Source organism: Hemibagrus wyckioides, linkage group LG11 (assembly GCF_019097595.1).
Source record: "Hemibagrus wyckioides isolate EC202008001 linkage group LG11, SWU_Hwy_1.0, whole genome shotgun sequence".
Lineage (NCBI taxonomy): Eukaryota > Metazoa > Chordata > Actinopteri > Siluriformes > Bagridae > Hemibagrus > Hemibagrus wyckioides.
In genome coordinates this window covers 14917292-14937684 of record NC_080720.1, presented here as the reverse complement: position 1 = coordinate 14937684, position 20393 = coordinate 14917292, and the positions used below count along the sequence as shown (strand labels likewise).

General features: G+C 37.1%; 3 protein-coding genes across 3 annotated transcripts; 2 read left to right on the top strand and 1 right to left on the bottom strand.

Annotated features, from left to right (window-relative positions):
• Positions 1-1140: 1140 nt before the first annotated feature.
• On the top strand, positions 1141-2847 carry LOC131361440 (caveolin-2-like). Its single transcript, XM_058402524.1, has 3 exons — positions 1141-1350; positions 2208-2395; positions 2697-2847. Exons 1-3 carry the CDS (start codon positions 1141-1143, stop codon positions 2845-2847), a joined length of 549 nt encoding a protein of 182 aa, XP_058258507.1.
• A 3528-nt stretch (positions 2848-6375) lies between these two features.
• Positions 6376-10588, top strand: cav3 (caveolin 3). Its single transcript, XM_058403082.1, has 2 exons — positions 6376-6645; positions 9706-10588. The coding sequence occupies exons 1-2, from the start codon at positions 6535-6537 to the stop codon at positions 10045-10047; spliced, it is 453 nt and encodes a 150-aa protein (XP_058259065.1). The 5' UTR covers positions 6376-6534; the 3' UTR covers positions 10048-10588.
• Positions 10589-10669: 81 nt separating this feature from the next.
• Positions 10670-19812, bottom strand: oxtra (oxytocin receptor a). Its single transcript, XM_058403080.1, has 2 exons — positions 18425-19812; positions 10670-12811 (listed from the first exon to the last, which is right to left on the bottom strand). The coding sequence occupies exons 1-2, from the start codon at positions 19350-19352 to the stop codon at positions 12558-12560; spliced, it is 1182 nt and encodes a 393-aa protein (XP_058259063.1). The 5' UTR covers positions 19353-19812; the 3' UTR covers positions 10670-12557.
• Between the last annotated feature and the right edge of the window lie 581 nt (positions 19813-20393).

The following is a 20393-nucleotide window of genomic DNA, read 5'->3' as shown; positions in this document are numbered from 1 at the left end:
TTATTTGGAACTAACACATTTGCCTTCAACTTTTTAAATGACATGAGATAGGATGCATGTGGTGGAAAAGTCAGAAAGTCGGAAACATCTGAAACAAATAAAAGAAACAAAACAGAATCAACAGACCACAATAGAGCCACATAAAAATGCTAGCAAGAAACCAGGATAATATATTAACACAATCAGAGCATCTCATCCAGGGAGTATTTCCTGCTTTGTGGCCAGCATTCCCAGAAGAGGCTTCAGAGCCACTGTGACCCTGACCAGGGCAAAACAGTTACTGAAGAGTAAATAGCAAGTACCCCACCTTCACACAGCATTTAAAAATCTCAAAGGAATAAAAAATGTACATACAAATTAAATAATGATGCATTTGACATTTAAGAATCATTTTGAATTATTATCAAAAAAGTCCCACATGGAAAAGCTCTCTTTAAACAGCTTGTTATTTATGTTGGAATAAGCATGTCTCATCTACCCAGAGATTAGTCTACTGAATTTCATTAATATCCCCATTCCCCCATTTCTATTTTCTACTTTTTCCCAGACTGTTGTATTTTAACCATTAGAAAGTTAGACCAGTGTTTCCCCATCAGGGAGTGCTATAGAGCCACAAACATAAACATGGCCTGATAAGCCAAGGAAGACTTTAACTGAAGTGGAAAGGAAAAGTGGTGGGTATAAGTTGCTTTACAAAATCTCTCTATCCTGGTTAATCCATGAAGCACAAAACACACAACTCCTGATCAGAAATCATTAAATGTCCTCAAGTAAGTGTGTAATACATACAATTAGTAGAACTTGAATTATTGAGGTACACACACATAGAGAAGGCATGTTTATAAAAGGTGCAAGAGATCTCTTTTTCTGTGACTCTATGAGTGATGCTGAATTCCATTCTGTCACTTTTAATGAACATCTCATTGAGGCGCTGATAGTATTTCAGCTAGAGCCTGAAGCGCCAGAAGTATCAGCATGTGGATTCATCTCTTCAGTGGACAGAAAGTGCAGTAATGCTCTCACTTTGGTGCTAATGGCCTAACATCTCCCTCAGGGTTCAAGCTTCCTTCTTCTATTAGCCATATTACCAGAGTGAGACCAGAGTGAATCCACAGAAACAAACCACAGCTGGAACATATTATGGATTGGGACAGTACATTAATAAACACAGGGATTGACATGGAAGTCACTGAAGAACAAGTGGGAATTTCTCTTGTGGGACAACATGCAAGTTATTCCAAGGAAGTTCTGGGAATCTCTGTGGAGGAGCAAACAAGGAACCAAGACAGAACGGATTCTACTCACGAAGGCATGAACAGGGATCCCAAGCGAATTAATGACTTCCTTAAGGTAACGTATCCGTAACATAAAGTGTTGGCTTTCATCTGTAACCTACTTGTACAGACAGAACATGACATCCTAAGCATGCTCATGTATGATCCATTTGTGTAAATGCCATTAGCTTGGACGTGAGTTACCCAGATGAATGGATCACATCACATCACATTTAGAAAACCCATATTGTTTTAGAAGAAAACATACACTGATCTATAACAAGGCATAGAAACATATTTCTAAACAGAAAAATTATGATTATGTTATGGTGCTCTACTGCCCTCTTCAGTTATATAGTGGCTTTGCATGACTCCCCAGGGTTTGAACCTATTATGCCCTAAGCAAATAGTCTTGCTGATCTTACTTAACCTCTGTTTGATAGCAGACAATGTTTTAATTTGAATCAAATGTCCTTCTCTGATGCACATAGGGTATTAACGTAACAACGAACAAATTCAGTCTTTTACGAGAAGTCTCTAAGGTACACAGGTGTTCAATTTTCATTATACAGCCAAAGCACTTTCATTAATGGCTAATGTCAATTCATTAGGAAGGGAATTTGACTCCAACTTGTGCCACTGCCAGGAATACAAAATCAGCATGTATTACAAACTACAAGCTAAAGAAAATTACCTTAGAATTATGATTGACATGCCCTAAATATGAATATTAATAAAGACAATATTAATAAGATACTTCTCTATATTGAGGGACACTAACAGTGTCAAGTGTGGCACAATTTTCCAGTTCCAAAAAACATTTTAACAAAGGTTGTTATCCTGATCTTGTACTGCTGGGTATCCTTTACAGTTTGCAGCTGAATCTTTCTATCTGATGGCAAGAAAATAGAGCTCATGTATATATTCACTTAGGTGACTTTCGAGGACGTGATTGCAGAGCCTGAGTCAGTGCACAGCTTCGATAAGGTGTGGCTATGGAGTCATGCTCTATTCGAGGTATCCAGGCTTTACCTCTACCACTTCATTACCTTGATGCTAGCTGTGCCTTTAGCACTGTTAGCTGGCCTGCTCTTCTCCATCCTGAGTTTCTTGCACATCTGGTGAGTAAAGTAGCACAGGAAGTGAGAAAAAAAACTTCCCAGCTGCTCAGGCTGCTAAATTTGATCATTACTGGCCTACATACACATTTAAAATAAATTCCTGTTATTGTACTATTGTTATTATTGTTACTATTTTCATATATGAGGTAGAAATAGAAATGTTTCATATTTAAGTTCTCTTAACTTTTTACTTAATCTTTTCTTTCTAAATAGGGCTTTTTCTGTTGCAGTATTATCAAGTATTGATATTTGAATATGAGTGGTCAGAGAAGTGTGATCTTTGTGTGATCTCTTCTTCCAGGCTTGTAGTCCCCAGTGTGCAACTTCTGTTGACCAACTTGCACTGGGTAAAAGTTGTGTGGGCCAGTGTGCTGGATCTTACCATCACTCCCTTATTCAGCAGTATTGGAAGAAGCTGTGAGTCATTCAGTATTCGCTGGACAAAAGCCTAGCATACTATAGTCCCAACTCACCCAGTTACTAAATCCATCTCTGACTTTTCTGCACTCCTACACTTTAACTGCTCAGACTAGTAGAAAACAATGGGGTAAAGATTCTACTCCAGACTTTTCTACTTTAGATCCTTTTCAAAAAAAAAAGAAAGAAAAATGTTATCTACTTAAAACTAGACAACTAAATGTATTTATACAGATTCACCTTTTTAAAATCAATTATGGAAAAAATGTTTCATTCATTTATACAGCTTTTGCTAGGTGAAGCCATGACATTTACTTCCCTGTTGTTATAAACATTTGACTCTGGCATGTCTAGCCATCAACTGTGTGGGGTATTTTTGTACCTCTCCACTGAGACTCGAAACCCACCCAAGCTCACAGAACACTGCAAGTATTTCTCTCATTAGTAGACCAGCAGCAATGCTGCTTCCCTCTACGTTTTTTTTTTTTTTTTTACTTCTGGTGCTACAGAATAATGAGGAGGGGAAATGCATATTTTATTATGATGAATTTACTTCTTATTTGAGAATCAGAACTTCTCCTGAGCATTTCCACAAACATGGAACTTCAATGGCTTTATGCTAATTTTGAAGAGGATGCTATTGATTTTTATTTTTGGACATGGTATTGAATTTTACAAGGCTCATTTAGGTCTTTGGAAAGTGTTGCGTTATAAATCACAGCGCATTCACATGGAGCCGTTTAAGATTCAGGAGGCATTCTGTTATCTGCCATGAGGCTTCTAGGGCTGGCTTATCAACAGAAACCATGTCTGGTGTGGAATATTGCAATTATATTCCCCACAAATAGATAGACATTTTGTGTAAAGAATATCGCAGTGTAAGTAATTTCTCTCATTAGGAAACACAAATCAATCTCTCACTTAAAAGCAAAGACACTTTTTGTGTCATTATCTGCCATGATATCTGTGAAGTAGGAGACTAGTTTACTTTTTCATGTCAGTGAAATTCCCATTGTGTTCTGCTGGATTGACAGCAGTTCATAAATACTGTAATAGTGCTGATGAGACTCAGTGGTAAAGGACCTGCCCTGTGACTAGTTTGTGTTTTAACATAGTTACTGTTAAATTATATAGGAATTCTAATGTACTTGTGACATAATAGTTGCAATGGTTACACTCACTGGTCTACTAAGCCTAAATAGTAGTTTGAGGTTTATGTAGGATGGATGTGAGTTCTGTTGGCTCTGTTAGATAGCTGGAAGATGTTTACCTTGTTTTATTAAGAGCTGTTCTTAACTTATTGTTAAGATAATGTTTCTTCAGAAGATTCTATGTTATTTGTCTGTGCATACTGTATGCCCCCTGAGGACACAGTACATAATATCACAATGTGTGAAAATGTATTTAGCCTTACTGAATCAAATAAAAAAAATGATCTGTTTTAGAAACAAAATGCATTACTGTTCTTATTTTGTGCTTGTTTTAAACTCAGTTTAACGAATAGGACAAAAACTGAAAACTCATGAAGACTTTAATGGTAGTGTAGTATTATATGAATTGTTTTGTCTATTTGTTTTATAATCATTTTTCAAATGCAAATGTTGATGATTAGATATTAGAAATCCTTGCTCAGTGGTTTTATTGCTTTTTATTTTTAGCTGCATGTTTATGTCTGCCTATTATATGCCCATAAAATGATAATTTATTCAATGAAATAAGCCATATTATTATTATTTAGTAATGCTTGACGGGACAGGATCTCAATGATAGCATGAGAGAAAGCTTATCAGTTCTGGAAATTTACACTGAAATCCAAAATACATGATGATTTTCGATAATCATCATGTATATTCGTATAATATATTCATAAAGAACAACAGTGTTGCAAATACTCACACCGACACATAATATACTGCAGACATTGGCTAAAACATTTATTTCATTTAAAAATAAAGTCTTAAGAATCAGCTGGACCTGATTACAGCTCTTGTCTAACACTCTTGTTTTATCAGTGTGCTGTATTGTACAGTGTATCATGTGCAATCACAGCAAATTCAGTGAGCGTGATTGGAGTGTTGTGTTTATGAACAGCACCTCAAGATTTTTTAACACTTCAAGCTTGCTAGTGGAAATACATAAAATTGAATATGTAGTGAAGATGACAATGTCTCACAAGAGAGAATCATTTATGCAGAATTATGTAGTATAGAGTAAAGTAGACAGCATGTGTGCATGACAAAATGCATTGTGATTAAAACGTATGTTTCGTAGGTAAAAGACAAATTGATTTAAATGAATGAATGATAACGTGAAAGCTTTTTCTGCATACAGTATGATGACAATCAGAAAGCTATTCCTTGAATCTTAAATTCAATAAAGCATGTGATATTCATATTGATACTGACCCTGAGTGGAGATATTCTTCTCCATGTGACCAAAAATGACAATGATAATTTTTGACTTTTCATTGTGAATGTCTCATTGTCTGACTGACAGCATATGCAGGAATAGGCTCATTAAAATCTTTCACATTATATCTGTCATAATCATATACCTTAATCAATAATGTAAGGAAATACATAATACATTGGTAGCATTGCTGCCTCAGTTCTGTTTTTATTTTATTATTCCTGAACCTGGGACTGTGTGAGGTTTCACATGTCCTCTCTGTGATTGTTTTGGTTTTCTCTGGGTCTCTGGTTCTCTGGTTTCCTTCCACTGTCCGAAATATTCCACAGGTATGTTGATTGGCTGTGCTAAAATGCCTGAAAATGTGTGAATGTATGTTTGAATGGTGAGAAATTGCATCCTGTGCTACCAGGGTTCACCCCCGGTTGGTTACTGAAGATGAATCAGTAAAATGGGTGAATCGATTTCAGTGCTTCTTTTACACAATAATTTCTTTTTTTGTTTACAAAGAAGTTATATAACCAATATTTAATGCAAGACATTTTGTCATAAGCAACACTAATGTATGTAAATGGTTCTCTCTTATGCTTAAAATCTAAAATAAATGTTTAGCTCTAAGTACTTCCACTAGCACACTTGAAGTCTTTTGCACTGTCTCTCTTCACTGAAAGAGCTCTTCAGGGAGACTGTGTTTCTTTCATATTGCACATCATATTTCATATTTCATACATCACTGATAAGATGGGTTTGTCACAATTAAACCTTGGATGAGGCCTCTTTTATTTCAAATAGCTGTGCTCTTAGGTGCCAACAATTTTCTCTTTGAAGATAGAGATAAGAAGAGATAATTAACAGTAGTGGCTGTATCTCCAGTATACTCATGAACTATCACCCCTTAGCGGAAATTTATGCCACTGTGCAACTCCTGCCTGGTTGACCTCACAGCTAGGTGTTAAATCTGACATGGCCACTGGATTTCTCTTTAAACACTGCCTTTACAAAGGGTGCACATGATATAGAGTGTAAATGATGTGTGGCACAAGGTAAAGTAAGGGGGTTGAGAGAGAAAGCGAGTGTGGGAGGCAGTGAAAGACAGGGACCCATTATAGAGTATAGAGGCTAGTCTAGTGCAGCTGTCCTCTAACATTCCAGGCGTGTCCTCAGATCAGCGACGTGAGGTTCAGAGGCAACTGCTCACACACTCTTTCTGTTTAGCTGTTTGCTTGCAAGGGCATCAAATCTCCTTTATTCAGACCCTTCCTTGGCTCAACTTTGCTCTCATTCCTGCCAGTGCAGGGCCCGTGGCTACCACCATGGCAAACCAGTACAACATCAATGAGGAGAAGATCCTAATGGACAGACATGCCAAAGAGATTGACTTGATCAACAGGGACCCTAAGCAAATTAATGAGGATGTCGTGAAGGTACGTGGAAGCTTTGTTCACACCACTCTTTAATCCAGTGTACTTCAATCAGCTGAATATGGAACAGAGGCCTGGTTCACTAATGAGGATTTCTGGTCTTCTGAGGTTAATGCAGAAAATATCAAAATTAGCATGTTAAAAGCATAACATCTCAAATGCACACAGTGTCAGTATTCCCAGATCATTTAGCTTTGTTTCCTACAGAACAGTTCTGATTAATCATGCAAACAAGTGTTTTCATTAATGACTGTTTAACTGACAGTACTACGAATAATTTGGTTTAAGTTAGTCCTTGGAGACAGATCTGTTTGCGTGCACAGCTCTATGTACTGTAGCTGCAAGCCATGACCCAAAAATAGCCCTTAGACATATTTCTGCCAGGCCAGTCTATGCTGCTTTTATTTATGGAAGGCATATAAGGGTGGGACAGCTAGATCACGGTTGCCCTTTCTACTCATATCTCAATTTCTAATACATACATATCATAAATCTTGAATCAGAATACATGGAAGGTAGTGTTTTACTTTGATTTAAGACTATCTGTATTGACTACTGACTGTATTTTGACGGGAAGCTGCATTATGATTGGGGGAGATGAATGACTCAAGCTTTATGAATGCTGTGTACTCATGTTGATAGCAACCTCCATGTGTTGCATTAATATGCAGGGACAGTATATAGCACTTGGATCATTAGTATAGTTATTTATGAAATAATAGATTTATTCCACTGAGTGATTTAGTCCACTATTTTATTTATTTTATTTCACCCATTTTTGCAAAAAAAACAAAAACTATATATATATATATATATAGTTTGGTACAATTCATTTATTACATATATGGACCTTTTTAAGTAAAAAAAACAAACTTTTTTTTTGGAAAAAGACAGTATATAAATTTATCTCTCTCTCTCTCTCTCTTTCTATATATATAGAGAGATACAGTATCTATAGCATTGTATACTGTTCTAGCATTAGTTTTTTAGGCAATGCAACTTGTCAGAAATTACAAGACTGTATCTGATTTAGCTCAAGATTACTTACACTAATGAAGACACACAGGTGCTGTCTGCAGACAGGTGTTGTCTTCAGAGTGTATCTGCAGACTGTGTGTAAATATAGTACAGTAACAATATTAAATCATAGCATTTGATTGGATTTGCAATGATGACAGGCTCTCACAAGTCACACATGTAAACAGTTCCTTATATTAGAGCAGACTTACTGTACATGTCCTGTTATAAATATAGTTGCTTTTCACAGGGTTTTAACAGACTGAAATAGTCTAGCTTAATGCTTATAGGAATTTATCAGGAGTTCATGTGTTGAAGACAAATCACCTAGTCAATATGCTGCAGTTCTCTGTTAGAAAAGTGAATCATATTATTTGAGGAGATATAGCTGGAAAATATCACCACCACCAATAATTCAATCAGTGGCTTGTCCCTTTTCCTCAGAGCTGCTCTGTTTAAACAAATGCCTGGTTCAGCCGATGCTGTCAAGTTAATGCTTGACAATAAGATACGACAAATTAAATATGGTCTAAGCATCACAGTGCTAGCGAGGGAGACTCTGAACGAATTACTTGACAATTACAGTCTGACCTTTTATAGTGAAAGGTTGCTTCTGACCTGAGCTCATCTAATAATGTTGTCCCTCATGTTAACATTATTAGATGAAAATCTGTTTGGGTTTAAATGTACTTATATTGCAACCATAAAAACTTGATGTATTTGTCTAATACATAATAAAGGCTTATGATGTTCATATTAATATTAATATCATCATCATCATCATCAACAACAACAACAACAACAACAACAACAACAACAACAATAATAATAATAATAATAATAATAATAATAATAATAGTGGGAAACAACATTTTCTTTGTTGCAAATATTTCATTCACATTATATTTATCTCCTATTTACACACACACACACACGCACACAGTTAGACTGCATCCCTAAATGTGTTTATTCCCATAAATACCATTAAAATAGCTCATAAAATAACATGACATGAAGATGAATTTACTGACCACTTTATTAGGAACACCTGTTCACCTGCTCATTAATGCAGTTATCTAATCCAGCAATCATGTTGCAGCAGGGTAATGCATAAAACCATGCAAATGCAGATCAAGAGCTTCAGTTAATGTTCACATCAAACATCAGCATGGTGAAAATTTGATCTCAGTGACTTTGATCATGGCATGGTTGCTGGTGTCAGACAGACTGGATTGATTATTTCAGAAACTCTTGGGATTATGATTCACAGCAGTCTCAAGTGTACTTTCTCCTTCCATAACTGGTTATAAATAAATGTCTCTTCACAGAAAACCTCCAAATATCAACAAAATAATCTGTTCATGTGGAGCCTGTAAATGCACAACAGTTCTATGTTTCACAAGAATCTCTAGAGCTCCACATTTTGATTCTGTGACACAAATTGAACAAAAATCATCCACTGAGCAGCAGTTCTGCAGGTGGACACATGTTATTGATGAAAGAGTTCAGAGGAAAATGGTCGAACTGTTTCAAGCTGACAGGAAAGATATGGTAATTCAAGAAACCACTCTGTACAACTGTGGTGAGCACAAAAGCATCTCAGCATACACAGCATATTCAACCTTGAGGTGAATGGGCTACATGAGCAGAAGACCACATTGGGGTTAACTCTTATCAAGAAAGAACAGGAATCTGAAGCTACACTGGGCACAGGCTTACAGAAACTAGACAGTTAAACTGGTCAGGTAAATTATTTCAAATCCAGGTAAATGAGATTTTCAGGTAAATGAGATCAAATCCTTTCCCCATTCTGATTTTTGATTTGAATATTAATCAAAACTAATGATGTTTATCTTGTACTGTGCCCCTGCCATGTGATTGGCTGATTAGATAATTGCATGAATATGCAAAGCTTTCCTATTAAAGTGGCTGGTGAGTGTAAATAGTAAATAAATCCATTTTGCTCTCAATAGAGTCAAATAGTCCTGAGTCAACAGGTTACTTATTATTAAAGAGTAACCAGTTATGCTTTATCTCCCTGTTTAGGTTGATTTTGAGGACGTGATTGCCGAGCCCGATGGCACACACAGTATGGACGGAGTGTGGAAAGCCAGCTACACCACCTTCACCATCTCCAAGTACTGGTGCTACCGCATACTCTCCGCCATCTTTGGGATCCCAGTTGCCCTGCTGTGGGGATTCTGCTTCGCCTGCATCTCTTTTTGCCACATCTGGGCTGTCATGCCCTGCATCAAGAGCTACCTGATTGAAACCCAGTGCCTGAGTCGAATCTACTCGCTCTGCATCCACACATTCTGCGACCCCTTCTTTGAGGCTCTGGGCAAAATATTCAGCAGCATACGAGTGGCGCTTCGCAAGGAGGTGTAGCGGTCACAAAAACAATGTTCACGATGGCTGCCAGGAAAATTGGTGTTCTTTTGGTTTTGTTTTATTTTTATAAAAGAGGTCAGACCTTGATGGGCTTAGGCCTCATCCCCATTGCCTTTATATAAATGAAAACTAACTAGATGTACATAATGGTGACTGAATGCTGCTGCTTAGACATTTATTGAGGTGTGATCAGAGGTATTTAGGCAGTTCACCTTGAGGTACTTACCTGTCCAGAGAACTATTTATGTTGAAGTAGATTTGAGAGTTGACAGCAGACAACATGTCTGATGCGTTTATGTGATAAGGCCTTCTCTCTTTATGTTAATGAAACATTATTATTTGGTAAAGGTTTACTGTATTCCTGTAGTGTCAAAAAAGAAATGGAAGAAGATAAAATACCTTGTGGAATGATAACAAATCTTATGTTTTTGCCTTTATTAAATTAAATTAAATTAAATTAATCTAGATGTCTTGATTTATCACATGTGTGATTTGGACCGTTCACAAAATAAATATATCTTAGAAAGTCAAACTGTTCTACTCTTTTTATTAAAAATATTTGACTTTTCTTTTTTTGTTTCTGAATCTTTCTGATTATCTTAAAAGTTACTTCGTATAATAGAACATTTCTTTTTTGGTTTTCAAATGAAAAATGAAAACAAGACTTGTGTGATTTGTGTTACGAAAGATAAACAGATATTTTTCTGAATGTCATAATGTTAATACATTTCTAATTCAACTATTTTATACTGAACAATAATAGTCTTTGAATGCTGAGAGATTCCTGAGCACTGGATATAATTGAATTAATTGCAAAATTCATTATTTATTGTGCCAAAGATGATCTATTGTGATTTAATTTCCTTCCAAGTAAAAAACAAAATCTATTGTTTGTATGTTCATGCTGTAAAAATGTTTTATTTGTAATACAATGAGATTATTATCTAAACACAAAGTGAGAAATGTAGATAAAAGTCTGTGGAAATGATCCATGCCTGAAAAGAGGTGAGTGGGTTCAGCTTTTTCCCTACTGATTTTCAGATAAGCAAGCTGCTCTTAGGAGCCTCACTTCATTGTGCTATTGTTCACCCAAACCAAATTTACACACTGCTCTCTATACTCACCAGCCAGCGTACGCACCAGTACAATAAGTACAAATGCAGACTAGTGCTGAGTTCAGTGATGTCTTGACAAAGTGGCATGCTAAAAAACCCCCTCTGATATCTGAACATCCTGCTTTAAAGGAGGTCAACGCAACAAAAGCTAAATATGTTTCTCCTTTATGGAGGAAACAAGGCAAGAACATTTTACTAAGCTCATTTCTTTTGCTCAAACAGATTTAAATTAAAACACTCAGTCACAGTCACAGTTATTAGCACATACACTTTATTTTCAATAAATTACTCCATATTCTGACTTATATTTATAGTAAATATGAATGATTTTCAGAAGTAAAATTCAGTAGCATTTTGACTGAGAAGAAAACCTGTCTGTATAGAATAGAATTAAACACTGAAGGAAGTATAATCATTGAACAATCACTTTACTGCTGGATTTTTTTTTTTTTTTTTAAATGAGACATTAGGACATTGTAACAGCATACAGCATGTGAGAAAAAATGATTTTGATGAAGAGATGCATGTGTTGTTGGAGAAACATACAGATCTTTACTCCCATAAAGCAAAGGTGTCTGGATTTGACATGACAAAAGTGTATAATTAAATGTGCTCTGCAAATGAATGTGACAAAGTATGTGGCTGTAAAACAAACACACCAAAAACCTAGTAATATAACTGATCAAGAATCTCTTACTGAATACAACCAAGGTCATGATCAAGAAAAGGGATAGTAATGCTGAGTTCTTAATGGGTTTTATTATCAGTGATCATTGAAAAAAGCAAAAAACAGAACTATTTTTGCTGAAGATAATTAGAAAAACCTGTGAATTTCTAATCATTAATGTTGTCAAGTTGATACTGAGACACAGAGGCTAATCCTCATTATTGACTTGAACTTATTTGTTAGTAATTCCACAATATACATGCAGTTTTCACAAGCTATGACTTTAAATAACAAGAAAAGTAAGCTATGAAATATCTTCTTTCTTTTCTTGAGAATGAATGAAATGTTGAATACTGACTGAATAGCATATTTAGGTGAGAATAAAAACAAAACAAAACAAGCCATAGGTTTTCAAAAAGGCTTCTCTCTACTGGAAGCCAAATGCAAACAGATTTTAATCTGGAGCCAGACATTTTCTTGGCCACATTTATGGTAGCATGCCATCTGCTATGACATTACAGTCACCCTCATCTCATTCTGGTGGTGGTCTGTTTTTATTTTTTTGTCCAGGAAGTAATCACAGCAATAGAGGCAAAGCTTCCAACAGTGTTCTGATAGTGAGTTTCATTAGGTTCCTCTCAGTGTGTTTACAACCATCTGCGCACATCACTGTTTCAATCTGTATGGGTCTACACCCAGTCCTCATGTGTGATAAGCGTCAGTGTTTATGTGGACGATGTCTGGGTAATGCTTCTCTGGCTGCTGGTGCTCTTCATGACGTAAATGGAGGAGTTGCTCTTGCGGCTGGAGTTGTGCTCCAGATCACAGCGGCACTGAGAGGACTTCAGGTAGTATGCCGGACAGCACAGAAAGTTCTGCTTCAGGTCATGGAACAGGTGTCCAGCAAAACACATGTAGATCCAGGGGTTACAACAGCTGTTCAAACTGGCCAACAGCATGGAGATGATGAAGGGCATGGCTATCAGAGGAGAGACAAACACAGTTCATTTCTCTGAACTACTGAACTCAATAAAGCACAATCAGCAGCCATGAGATTCCAGGATTTAATCTCAGTTTATTTAAGAATAATTAGTCAGCATTTTTTTTAAAGGTCCATGGAGCTATGAACCTCATAATGTTGGTCAATGAGACTACAAGCAGAAAATATTCATTTCGATCAATAATGTGTTCCATTTTTTGCTCTGTGCCTGGGCTGACATCTTGAGTAGATGCTTCCATACATGGTATGGATATTAGAACTTGTTTGAAGAATCTAAAGCATGTAGCCACATGTTCTATGTAGTTTCCATTCCGTTGGCATTTATTGGCTTTTTTTGTTGTTGTTAATTTGCTTTTGACATGAGATAGAAATTTCCTCTTTCTGACAAAATATTCCTTTTTTGGTTATAAATGGTTAGAGTTAAATGTGTTAATTTATCCAGAAAGTTTGAACGAAAGTCAAAACATTACCAATTTTTCCTAGAAGGTTTGTATAATTTAAAATGCCATTCTGGTCTTGATTCTTGTCACATTACAACATAACAGACATTATTCAGCAATGACTTGCTGAAGTCTTCACATTTTCAGGTCAGGGTCATAGTTATTATCAGGCATCACACAAACACATATTCACACCTAGGGGCAATAGCATAGCCAAGCTACCTGTTAGTGTGTTTCTGGGCCGTAAAAGGAAACAGGAGAATCTGGAGGAATTTTATACAGACATGTGAAACTCCACATAGTTAATAACTCGATCACGGGATCAAACAGGGAATTCGCAAGCGGTGAGGCTGCAGTGCTACTCACTGTGCCACCATGCCATCACCACCATCAACAGAATATCTGTGCCACTATGCTGTTACTGCCATCAACACAATAAAAAGCTTCTTGACTCAAAAAGCAAGTTTTTCAAATTAAGACAGTTTCATCAGGACAGCCTAGACTTCTTTTGGGGCACTCTGTTTTCTTAGCCTGCTGTTGTTTTAGGCTGAAAAAGAAGGCAAAATACAGAATTTTAGCAAATCTTGAAAAACAAAGGACAGACAGTACACAGTATTAACTATTTTACTGCTTTAGAAAGGTAGTGAGTGCACTAAATTTTAATTTAAATTACATTTTAATATATCAAAAGAACTAAAGGAGATGATATGGCCCTACAGTGTATGTGAAATCTGGACATTAGTCAAGAGATGCCCAGTGAATCTGAACGTTTTTAGAGCACATCCACAGTGGCCAGGTTAATCACAATGTGTCCATATGTTAATTGTTCACAGATTACGCCTAGTCTTAGAAGACGTTGTCCTGGAAAATTGCAAATGTCATAGCAATTTGCACATTTTATGTAACACAGGAGCAAGCTTAAATGTGTTAGAAAGCATGTGTCTTTTCTTTAATGAACTCCCACCTTATATATCATAACAGGGCTGATTCATACACACTGTAATGTGCCCCTTCTCTAAACCCAATTAGTTTACATTATATTATACATATAGCCTTCTTCAGGTAGTCTGCATTTTAGCCATGACTATATTACAACTAATGCTCCTTAACGGAACATGACTGCTGTCTAAACGAAAAGGGAAATTTATACCACAGTGTTTTCTGGGCTTTGGCAAAGATTGAATGTTTTCATTGTGTGCTTGGATGAAAGCTGCCATTAAAGAAATAATAAACTTTCACAGCATGAAGGGCAAAGCACAGGAGATGACAGACCATGGTAAACACATGGTAACGGACTTATTAGAGACATGGGTCTAAATGTTTTGGCAAAGAGAATCAAAGGATCAACTCAGCAGAGTGGATGTTGCATGAGAGAGATGAATTTTTCTTCTGTCCCAAGCCCAAGTCTTAGAACTGTAAGTCTCTCAGGGCTAAAGAATAAAGTTCAGCAACAGAGATCAGCAGCTACAAAGTCATGTCAAGCATCAATAACCTGGATTGCTTTGGAGCTACATCCTGTTTTGGCTGTGATAACAGAGCACTTGGAGGAGTCATTTCTCTTTTGTGTCTGCAGTTTGATTAATGGTTTTAAAGAGATATAAACATATCTGCTTTTATATAATTTCTCACGGGACTTTGCAACTGAATCACGCATTGAATCACTCACGAAGTGAATCAATTGCTGAATCACTCGCTCACTCACTCACTCATCTCACTGAATGAATAAAATTCTGAATCACTGAATCTTTCACTCAGTCATTGAATCAATCACTCACAGAATCAGGTGAACATTCACTCAATCATTCACTCATTTCACTCATTCATCTGTCGTTTTTAAAATCACTCACTCAGATCAATCATACAACTCCCTTTAGTAAATCATTCGCTGATCTCAATAGCTGAATCACTCACTCAGTAAATCACTCACACTTACACTGCATCACTCGCTCACCTCAATCAGTCACTACCCTCATTCAGTCAATCACTACACAGATTATAAGCTTGCATACAGGTTGTTTATACTTTTATAGCTTTAAAAATAAAATATTCTGATGTACACAGTATATAGACAGGTCTGATAGACGCTACAAAGAATATAGTAAAAACATATAATAATTGCAAAATGTATAAAATAATATTGTAGCTCAATGAGCACAGTTTCACTTTTTTGTTGTTGTAAACCAATTTCATTCAACTACTAAGATAAAAATGTTCTTTAAAGGAAATTGAAGTCCACGAAGCACACTTATTCAACTGCAATGTACAAGAGGTCAGTTGATAGAAAACATAATGGAATGTTTTTTTTACCTCTTGCACAAATTGCAGTTGAATATGTGTGCTTTGTGGACTTTGTCATTCAAATCAATTTCCTTATATTAATATTTTTTTCTTCTTCAATAGTTTTCTTTATATAAATCTGTAGGATTGACGTGCCATGACAATTCCAATTACATGCAGTTTCTCATCTGCAAGCTCTATCCAATAAACGCTTTCTTTCCATAAGAGGAATTCGACTGGCACCACAGTGTGCTGTAGTCATATCAGTCCAGTCTGACTGAAAATCAGTTAAGGTTTAAACAGCATTATCGGTAGACTTATCCTAAGGAATAAGCTATTAGTGGGTCCTCAGACACTTCATTCATTTCTAACAACATGACCGGAGGAATATAATCCATTTTTTAAGTTTATACAAAATCAAATTGTCACCATGAACCTTCCATAAAGGAGATATAATTTCTCTGCCACACATATGAATATTTCTGCTTTTCTGATGTATCCAATGCATGCCTTTGACTACACAGGGGGAGATAAAGCTCAATCTTCTCTTATTCAGCCATCATCACACATTTAGCTCATTACTTACTTTACCCAAAACCATGGGGAATCATCAGAGGAAATCATGACACCACATGAATTATTCTTGAATATTAATCAAGCTGATATAGACATTCTATTATTATTATTATTATTATTATTATTATTATTATTATTACTACACCCAGGCCTAAAACACAGACTCATTAATATTATAGTCTTAGTTTGTGTTGTTATTTTAGAGCTAAGGATGTGTATTCTGCTTAAAAATCTGGATATATAATAATCTTACATTAGATAACATGGTGCACAGAAAATAAGAAAAAAACGGAACGATCAGTTGTTTCCTGTAAGAAATCTTCTGACCACCTACTGACACAAAAAGAACAATGTTAAACTTTAAATGCTGGTATTTTTTATATCTACAAATGACAAATGAATTTTTGTTCATATCTATTTTGCAGCTCACTTGCACGATTTACATCTGAGTCAGAGCACCGCAACCCTCTGAGACTGTGACTGTTATTGCAACCGCATTTAATGTCTGATCTTGATAACAACTGAATGTGTAAGCTGAAAATCCTGCTAGAAGTGTGGTATGGGAAGCAGCTGCATAATTACACCAACCACTAAACACTAGCCTCTAGTTAAAAACTACAGCTGTACATGATTTAATGGCTATACTCTCAGAGCTTCACTCACTCCATCTTCCTTTTTAATAATGACTGTCTGCAGCTTCCGCTAGACCCTGCACCATAGGTCTCTTCTTCTTCAGCATCAAAGAACATCATAATGCATGGATGGAAGATGATACACAGATCTATCATTATGGGACTTTTTCTGTTATTACGAGGTTGCAAAAGGGACATGCAGCAAAACCCCTGAAAAACAAATGACTTTATATGTTAAAAACCCAGAGTATGTAGTGATTAAAATTAAATTTGGTTAGATGGTGTGTATAGTTTCATGGAAACTGAGGAGTGTGTTTTGGTTGTGTTTTTAAAGGAATTTCTAAAGGAATATCTGAGTTTTTACTGCAGTCTGCAGCAATATAAATTAAGGAATGATTTTTAAGGTAAGAAGGTCCTCTAAAATCTGAAAATATATATACAATTAAATCACACGATTATGAATAATTAACAGTATTTGTGCAACTCAATAGTACTTTGCACTATTAAACTTAGAAAAGTTCTAACACAGAACTCAACTTGTTGTGTAATGTAGACTGTTCCTCATATGTCACCAGTTTGACCTCCAGTGCTTTCTAAGAGCTTCGGCTGAAGAATCATTCATAACATTTATCACAGCACTGTGCTGGAATATTAGAAATACTGCCCGTTGCTGGAAATCATTTGAGAAATATAGCCCTTATCAGCAGCATCATGGGTTTCATCCCTGGACTGGTGAGATATTGTAGAACATGATTTATCTCTCATGCTGCACACAGTCATGACTTAAAGGGCTGCACTCCTGCTAAATATTAATAGACTGCATATGCCCAAGGCCTTTGTAGGTCTTCGAGTATGTGGTTGAGCTGGAGTGATATTTACGTTTTACTATACGAAGTAAAACAGTCGTCAGTAGTGATCGACCTAACAGCTGTGGCAGACTAACTGTAAGAAACCCAGTCTAAATAAAATATAGCCATTTTAAAAGACTTCACTATATAGGTATTAAGCTTTTCTTTAAATGCACATTTTCGTTTATTTAATTAAAAAAATGATTAAATGTACACTAAAGTATGACATATATTTGTAGTATGCTTGTTTTATAAACGTATTTAGAAGTAACACACACACACACACACACACACATAAGACAAGACACAAATCCCGTTTTCTTTTCAATTTGCTCTGTTATCATTGCTTTCAGATCAGATATGGTTGTATGGTGTGTAGCCCTAAACAAGCCAAACGTGGATAAATATCGAGAGGTATGAATTACACAGCGGAATATTGATCTTATGTCGTATGTAATTTTTTTTTATCAATTAAAATATGATAAAGTAAGTAGGTCTATGCAGTATTAGACCAGTGACGTGATTATATTAGAAACAATCCTCAAATCGGAACTCACTAAAATACATGAGAGTGCTTGTTGGAGACGCGCGCACGTCAAAAAATGAGTAACAAATAAAAAACATGAGAAACAGAATCCCTTATAGTAACCGCAAAACTTACTGAGAGAAGCTGTTTACTCGAGGTGGCCTCTTTTCTTTCTGTCTTTCATTTTTATTTCTTTTTTATTCCAGTCACTCACATACTTAGTGTACGCGCTGAGCGGAAAAAAAAGATGCGCCAGCGCGCGCTACCCAATGCACTCACGAAAAGGAACTCACCCTCACGGGGCGCAGCTGGATCCCACGCCGACCACATCTGTACGAAGAAAAACGGAGTCCAGCACACGATGTAAGCCAGCACGATGACGAACGTCATTTTGACTGTGGTGATCTTGGCCTTGGAGATGAGTCTAACGCTGCTTACGCGCGCCAAAAGCGCACCGTTTCGCGCAGCAGTGGGACTCAGAGTGACGACCTGCTGCTCGCGCCTGGTCTTCAACTTAAAGTTCTGCCAGATCTTAAAGCTTATGAGACCATAGCAAATGCTCAAGATAGCCACAGGAATGATATAGACTGTAAGGCTGATCCAAGTGATATAGGCTTTGGCGCCCCAAGGCTGCACAAAATCTCCCCAGCAGTCGTACACTCCAGATCCGACCTCCCGTAGAGAGAAGATGTACACCTGCGGGATGCTGAAGAGCAAGCTGAGCACCCAGGACAACACCACGTAGCAGCGGTCTTTCCGTTTGTGCAAGGAGCGCAGCGGCTGGCAGATAGCCAGACACCTATCTATGGACATTAGCACGAGCATGTAGGTGGAGGCGAACATACCGACTATTTGGAGATACTTCACAAGCCTGCACAGCAAATCGGGCCCATAAAAGCGGAATGTGATGTCCCAGATGAGCTGGGGCAACACCTGGAAGATTGCCACCACCAGGTCTGCGATGCTCAGGTGCTTCATGAAGTAGTACATGCGCGACTGGCCGTGCTTGGCCGTGTGGATAGCGAGCAGAACGCACAGGTTCCCCGCTAGGGCGAAGAACAAGACCAGGGCTAGAACCGTGACCTCCACTTTGGCAACCTCCTCATTGCGCTTCAGGGGATTCACCGTTTGATTGGCAGCATCCGAGTCGTTACCGAAGCTGTAATTTCTCCATGACTCGTTGAGAGCCCAAATGTATTGTTCTTTAAGGGTTTCCTCCATGATATAGCCACGTCTGGATGCACGGGAACTTCTCCACAGCGCGTGCTGCTTTTTCCTAGGTGGAGCACACGTCTTCTTCAGGCATGCTGAGTACTAAATGTCTCAGCCAGAGAGGTCAACTATAAACCGTGCGTAAGCAAACAAAAATGCAACCAAATGCAAAATAAAGCGGTGTCGTCTTTGACAGTTCTAGGCTAGTTATTCCCCACTTTTGACAGGGGCATATAAATGTTTAACGTAATCTTTAAACTTACGAAATAGAAAGTTTTAAATTTCATGTCTGAAAGGTGCACAAATCTGACTACTTACAGGGTTTGTGCATTTTGAAGTCGGTCCTACAACTGACGTTAGTATGAGAGGAAAGTCCTTGAAGAGAAGCCTCGATCCCTCCCCCATCTCTCTCTCTCTCTCTCTCTCTCTCTCTCACACACACACACACACACACACACACACTGAGAGCGCACACTACCATCACGATATTTATACCCGTTTGATCAGCGTACAAACTTACCCAAGACTTCCACTAGATGTCCACATGCTTCATTACAATCGATAACGTCCCAATTCACACTTTCTCTCAATGGAATGTTAGAGCAATCAGCTTTCTTTACCCTCAGCACCAGAATAACATTTTTACAAATATTGCACTATGATGTGTTTCTGCAAGAGAAAGCGTCCAAGGGTGCATATTGTTAGTCCCCTATGGTGATATCGAATCTTTTAAATAAATGGCACTCCAGGTGATTATTTCCTAATGTATATAACAATAGATGGTGAAATTGAAAAATTGAATATTGAAAAATCAGTTTCAATAGAAAATCAGCTTAGCTGTGATCACAAATCTGGTGTAACAAAATGCACTATTAGTATCAGACTATAATTGTGTTTAGACACTGCACATACATTACCTCGAGTCTTGGACCGTTGCTAGTTGGGTGAAAGCTGGTGACAGTTATACAGTTCCACAGCCCATGGAGGAGCCACACAAAATTCCAGCAGTCTATAAGCCTCTTGCTATGACTGATTTGTTGTATGAATAAT

Coding starts and splice junctions, on each gene's coding strand:
- LOC131361440 (XM_058402524.1), top strand. CDS start 1,141: ATGGATTGGGACAGTACATTAATAAACACAGGGATTGACATGGAAGTC. Junction 1,351..2,207: donor GAATTAATGACTTCCTTAAG/GTAACGTATCCG, acceptor ATATTCACTTAG/GTGACTTTCGAGGACGTGAT. Junction 2,396..2,696: donor CTGAGTTTCTTGCACATCTG/GTGAGTAAAGTA, acceptor CTCTTCTTCCAG/GCTTGTAGTCCCCAGTGTGC.
- cav3 (XM_058403082.1), top strand. CDS start 6,535: ATGGCAAACCAGTACAACATCAATGAGGAGAAGATCCTAATGGACAGA. Junction 6,646..9,705: donor TTAATGAGGATGTCGTGAAG/GTACGTGGAAGC, acceptor CTCCCTGTTTAG/GTTGATTTTGAGGACGTGAT.
- oxtra (XM_058403080.1), bottom strand. CDS start 19,352: ATGGAGGAAACCCTTAAAGAACAATACATTTGGGCTCTCAACGAGTCA. Junction 12,812..18,424: donor TCCAGCTGCGCCCCGTGAGG/GTGAGTTCCTTT, acceptor CTCCTCTGATAG/CCATGCCCTTCATCATCTCC.